General features: G+C 40.5%; 1 protein-coding gene across 4 annotated transcripts in view; it reads left to right on the forward strand.

Annotated features, from left to right (window-relative positions):
- lmx1bb (LIM homeobox transcription factor 1, beta b) overlaps positions 1–5854 on the forward strand; it is a 51246-nt gene extending 45392 nt beyond the window's left edge. For all 4 annotated transcript variants that reach the window (XM_039620286.1, XM_039620287.1, XM_039620285.1 and 1 more), the window contains 5 exons: positions 1467–1642; positions 2156–2233; positions 2612–2678; positions 3384–3545; positions 4695–5854. In XM_039620286.1, coding sequence (XP_039476220.1) covers positions 1467–1642; positions 2156–2233; positions 2612–2678; positions 3384–3545; positions 4695–4852 — 641 coding nt within the window. In that variant the 3' untranslated portion in view covers positions 4853–5854. The remainder of the gene's footprint in view (positions 1–1466; positions 1643–2155; positions 2234–2611; positions 2679–3383; positions 3546–4694) is intronic.
- Positions 5855–6158: the final 304 nt, after the last annotated feature.

Here is a 6158-nt window from a genome sequence, read left to right on the forward strand (position 1 = left end):
AGAATCATTGGGGTTTGTTAACAGGAATTGTAGTTTTGATTTGTAAGCACTTGCTTTTAGCCTCATATGAAAAAACATATATTAAATGTAATAATTCAATAATAAGTCTATTGTCATTTGTTTTTTGTTTTTTTTCATCATCTACTAGCAATCAGCTAAAGGATGTGACCAGCCCAAACCAGTTTATGTATAAAGCATTATGTGGTGTTACATTATATAATATTGCATCGCATGCAGATATTTAGCCTATTACAACTTGCAATTCAGTAAATTAGCTTAGATTCTCAAACCACTGTCTTATTTGAGTGGGTCTGATACTCTGTTCAAACCATGCAAGCTGGCTTCACAGTTTAGCTTAGCTTGATGGAAATGCTATCTTTGCTCAGTGGGCCTGCCTCTATTTAAATAGTATTTAGTATAATTAACTCATAGGTTGTGTGAGCAGATTAGCAGGTCAGTTATTTTCAGTTATTAAACAAAATCAGGTCTCAGGAAAAGGAAAACTCTATGAAACATTAATTATTTATATTTTGCTCAATTTTAATGACTCCAAATCCAAATAGAGCTAACGGTGTAAATAAATTAGTGATGAAATTGTTGCTATTCTTTAAAGAATTCCAAAAATACAAATACAAGTTCTATGAAATATAGTCCTTCTTTTTGTTCCATTATGTTTACAGTTGTTCATGTTTCCTTTTATTTAACTCCATGTTATATAGTCTGTGACACCATGAGTGCAGTGGGTTGCTGCATCAGAAAGATAGGTGACTTCACTGGAACAAGTAAAAACTGTGAAGCAAAATGCACGTTATCTTGCTTAAGCAATATCAGTGGGTGCTTGTCATAATATTCCCTGATAACAGTGAAAAGTGAATATGGTGGGGCTTCCCAACAGACAGCTCTGTCCCAATTTAACGTCTGAACACATATATATATAAATGACAGCAATTTTACTGACCCAGATTTTAATATCCTGCCCTTGACAGTTAAAGTTTAGCAAAGTGTATAAATTCCGTCATTATTTTAAGGTTAAGTTTGAATCGAGACTATCTTACATATTGTGTTGCAGGAGATGCATTTCCCATATGTACTCATTGCCTGTTTCATGTTGCACTTGATGTAGTACTCTTATCAGAGATTGATTTTGTGTAAATCAGAGAAAGCTGAGAGTAATAATTTACTAGTGACATTGTGTCCAGTTCAGTGACAAATGTGCATATTTCACTGTGCTTTCCATAGATGTCTGTAGGTCTAATCATACATGAGGCCTTTTCCTTTTGTAATAAATTGATAATGTATCAAAAACACATGTGTCTCCTTTGATTAGGCACTTGTGGTGTGTGAATCTCTTGAAACAGGGAAGAATGAAAATATATTTATCAGCAGACTGTCATAGACAAAAAAACATAAGGGTGTAGCCAGTTCAAGCTTGTGCTCATGATACAGAGAACTGATTGTCTTTACAGAGAAAAGTGACGATGAGGAGTTGGACATCAAGCCAGAGAAAGGCATAGGAAGCCAGGGGAAGGGGGATGACGGCAAGGATCCAAGGAGGCCCAAAAGACCACGAACCATTCTGACCACTCAACAGAGACGGGCCTTTAAGGCTTCTTTTGAGGTCTCTTCAAAGCCCTGCAGAAAGGTAAGACAAAGCTTTAATAACCAGCTGCAACTGAGTAAAGAAAATCTGAGATTTATGTTTTTTTAATTCCCTGGTAAGGGTTTAGATAGAAGTTGAGATGCGGACCACGAGCCCTACAGTAGTTTGACAAATAAAATTCTCAAATTAAAAAAATCTCCCCCACCTCAAAGCTGAGCTTTGAAGTGGCAAGCAGCATTCTGTTCTGTGTTAACTGAGGCAGGCTGGTGTAACGCACTCCGTCTGCACCAAATGTCACACTGAGATAGGAGAACTCCCTCCATAGCCCGGGCCCTAAAACAGGCGCTGCACTCGGTCCAAACTTTGAAGCGGCAATAACCAGTAGGTCCAAAAAGACCACTGCATTCAGTCAGCGTTGACTTAAAAGCAAATCAAAGAGGCAGTGCGGCTGTTAGGATCTGTGGCAGTTATGTTAAGGCGGAACGGGATTTCAGAGGGCTGTGAAGCATTTCGGTTTTTTGTGTGATGCTCACAGTATTTTGTTTGGATCTTCAGGTGAGGGAGACTCTGGCTGCAGAGACAGGACTCAGTGTTCGGGTGGTCCAGGTGTGGTTTCAGAACCAGAGAGCTAAGGTGAGAGCAAATACCACAAAACAAATTGCATTTTCTGTCCTTACCCTACCCATTCCCAAAAAAAGCAGCTTCGGTCCATTTTAGAGTTCAGCTAGTAAATCACCACAACTATGTGTGTTAAACTTATCACTGCATTCCTTTTGCAAATGCAAAAGAGCAAGGAGCTGCAAATCTAGCTCACTCTTGCATTAAATGTCTACGCCCTCCTCTTTTCTGATGATTATCTTGTGAAAACCTTTGATATTTGACAATGAAGTGCGCTCAGATACAGATTTTATGCAGTTCATTCAAGGGTGAAGAGCGAGGAGCATCCTTTTTAAATTAAAGAGAGCATGTTAGTTTTGGGAGTTCCTCACAACTTTGACTCCTTCGTTTCAGATGAAGAAGTTGGCAAGAAGACAGCAGCAACAACAAGAACAACAGAATTCTCAAAGACTTGGCCAAGGTACGATGCTCCACATACCCTACAAACACAATGGAGGCCCATTGTCTCCGGCAGCCCCAAGCTTAAAGTGATATTTGTACATATCTCCAAGTACGTCAAGAGTGTTTGCATCGCGGCAATAGTTTGTTGTTGATGTTGACATCGGAATAGGGAGAAGGTGTACCAACTGCTTAATCTCAAAACAGGAACTTTTCTTCTCTCGCTTACGCTGCGCTTTAATCAAAGCTGTATTTGCTAGTGATGCTGAATTACAAATTACAAATATGTCACTGTGTAAACAAGGGCACTTCACATGAAGGGTAAAATGGAAATTCAGTTTGGAAGCCAAATGAAATGAATCATCATCATTTCACCTAACCACTATAAAGGAAAGCGAATGGGGATGGGCTCCAGTGATGAAGCCACAAGAACTTTGTGTCCCACATTCAGTTAGCCAAGAGCATTGTTTGTAGAGGGAATTGGGAGAGAAGCCACAGCGAGGACTACCGTATGTTTCCATAAAAACAACAAGGGCGAGCAATCCACATATTTGGGGTACAAATAGGAATCTATCAGGAAGTACCTACTCTGTGGTTTTCTCTTGGTCAGCGTCACCGGCTCTCTGTGGACCCGGTTTGCGTGGTGGCATTTAATATTTTGCAGACTCATCTGAAGCCTTCTTGTTGGCTGTATTAACTTTCCCCCTTTGCTTTCGTTGCCTTGCAGAGGTGATGTCTAATCGAATGGAAGGGATGATGAACTCCTTCACACCGCTGGCTCCGCCGCAGCAGCAGCTGGTCGCCATGGATCAGAATGGTTACAGCACAGACCCGTTCCAACAGGGGCTCACCCCCCCACAGATGCCCGGGGACCATATGAACCCATATGGTGAGCATCTACCCCACCCCCCACCTCTCCCTTACACACACACACACACACACACTACTACACCCCCCAAAACCCCACTGCTGCTTACAAAGCGCACACATGCCTGTCCCTTGATCAACCTCAAAGCTCCCCAGTGTGGGACATGTGCTCAGGCCACAGCCCCCTGATTTAAGTTGCTCACAGAGAAGAACGAGCAGCTTCTCCTCCCACATGAGATAACACAAGTGTTCTCATAAGCCGTTGGGTTTTGAAGTGTAATTTCAAATCTGTTTAATATGGTTTTAACTCCTTGCCCCCAGCCCCGTTACTGATGATGTTTCCGAATGTTGGTAAAAACATGTGGTCTATGTGGGCAGCTTAAGATAAAATGCACTGTAAATAATGATTGAAGACCGTGTGAGCTAATGAATCAGAATTGGAAAACAACAAGTCTCTGATTTCTGTTTGATAAAGGAAGGAATTAGAGCGCAAACAAAGGCGGGAGGGGGGAAAGGAAAAAAGAAAAAATCAGTCAATCAAGTGTTAGTCCACAGGATGTAACTGGAATAACACATTTTCGAGCGATGTCCTCAACATGTCCCAGAGGGACCATTTCCTGAAGTTCATAACTTCCTTATAATTTGCCTCCATTTAGTTCTCTTCGGTAGTAAGAACCAAATCCCCAGTCTCATCACTCTCCTTTGGTTTGGGGAAAAGAACAATATTGGCAAGGCATTAAAAGATATGTCTCAAAACACTGTCCCCATTTTGTGCAACACTATCATTAAGATCCAGAGTGTAATAAAGTTAACTATTCCCTCCAGAGAAATAACATGTTGAGGTTTTATGAAAGGCGTAAACAGTTGCTATTAACCAGATCTTTTAGGAGGATGCCCCTTGTTTACATGCTCCCTCACAGACCACAATTGTCCCAGTGAGCGCAGCAAAAAGTGAGCTTTGATGATATCTAACAAAACAGTTCTCACATTTGTGATGACACACAACAGCAGTTTCTCAAAGGGACTATTAGTAATTATAATTTCCCAACGCTACTATAAATCTCAAATACAAGATTGCACCGATTTCGCAGCCGGAGTAGGATGTTGTGCTCTTTGAATGACGCCTCTGCCTCTGAATCCTGACGGCTTTTTCCGTATCCGCTCTCTGCAGGTAATGATTCTGCATTCCATGACATAGACAGTGACACGTCTTTAACCAGCCTCAGTGACTGCTTCATGGCATCGTCAGAAGTCAACTCCTTGCAGGCCCGCGTGGGGAACCCCATCGACCGCCTCTACTCCATGCAGAACTCTTATTTTGCGTCATGAAAACAGAAGAGGAAACTAACATTAGCGCAGAATAAACTGCCCATCTCAACCTGAAGCGCGATCGATGGCCAGGACCTACGCTAACATGGACATGACAGAAGAAACACCTCCTTGCAGTAGCTCCTGGTTATGTGTGGAAGCTTACTGAAAAGATAGTAAAACCACTTATTGTAGGACAGTGACGATTCCTGGGGGAAAGACTTAAATATTGTTAGAGATTATTTGGTAGGATTGCTTATTTGTCACAGGAGATATTACTCTTTTCTTTGTTCACTTAAAGGAAATAAGTAGATATTGAAGCCACTGATTACACACTCTCAAACCAAATAACACAAAGAATTTATACAGTGCATGATCAATTGTAAACAAAAAGTTTTTGTAAGCTCCCCCCTCCCTCCCTTCCTCCCCCAGTTAAGATGTGGTGTTTGGACTGTTTCTTCTTTCACACTACATGGGATTCCATGTTCACCGTTAGCATTTTGATCACTTTCCATAGGTTTAGATATTGTGTTAATAGTAAATAGGTGCAGCATGTCTGCAAGAGTGACTGTACATTTGTGTATGTATGAGAGAAAGAACTGTTTAGCTGAGACAAAAGTGGAGAATTTGGTGGACAAGTAGGATCAGTGAAGTGTAAATACTTTCCCCAGGCAAATTGGATGTGCATGTTAAAAATGGAAAGCATTCTATTTATTTAACTATAACAGGCTCTTGAAGGTACATATTAAAACTGAAAAGCTTTATTTAAAAAGGAGAGCATTTTTGTTGAGGAATTAGTGAGTTCATGAGTATCACAGCTCATCTGTATACCTTTTTAATATGAAGATTAACCCTCTTGTTTTTGTTTTATTCAGCCAAGCTGTAAATGGGCAAAGTTGCTATTTATTTCATACAGACCATAAACCTTTTGTTGTCATTGTCCTATGTGCATTATCAAAATGTTAAAGTTGCTAATTGACCAAAGTCGACTGGTTTGATGAATAAACAATGTCTTTCTCCTGATAACGTTAAATAAATACCATCAGTGACAAGTCATCAAGTATTACCAACTTTTGGGGCTCAAAAATTAAGCCAATATGGGAGTGCCAAAAACTGCAGTTGCTCAAATAACAACTTCAGGCTGATTCTAAAGCAAGTCAGTCCTTTTGATGTTTTTCAGACATGTGATTAACCCTCTGATGTTAACTTGTCCATCATTTTGGACTTGTGACAGTCATGGTATGAATAAGGCCCCAATCACACCGGCCTAGAGAACTGTCCATGACCATCTAGTAATCTTTAGTCATGAGGAGAAAATTAGTATTGC

Source organism: Oreochromis aureus, linkage group 12 (genome assembly GCF_013358895.1).
Source record: "Oreochromis aureus strain Israel breed Guangdong linkage group 12, ZZ_aureus, whole genome shotgun sequence".
Lineage (NCBI taxonomy): Eukaryota > Metazoa > Chordata > Actinopteri > Cichliformes > Cichlidae > Oreochromis > Oreochromis aureus.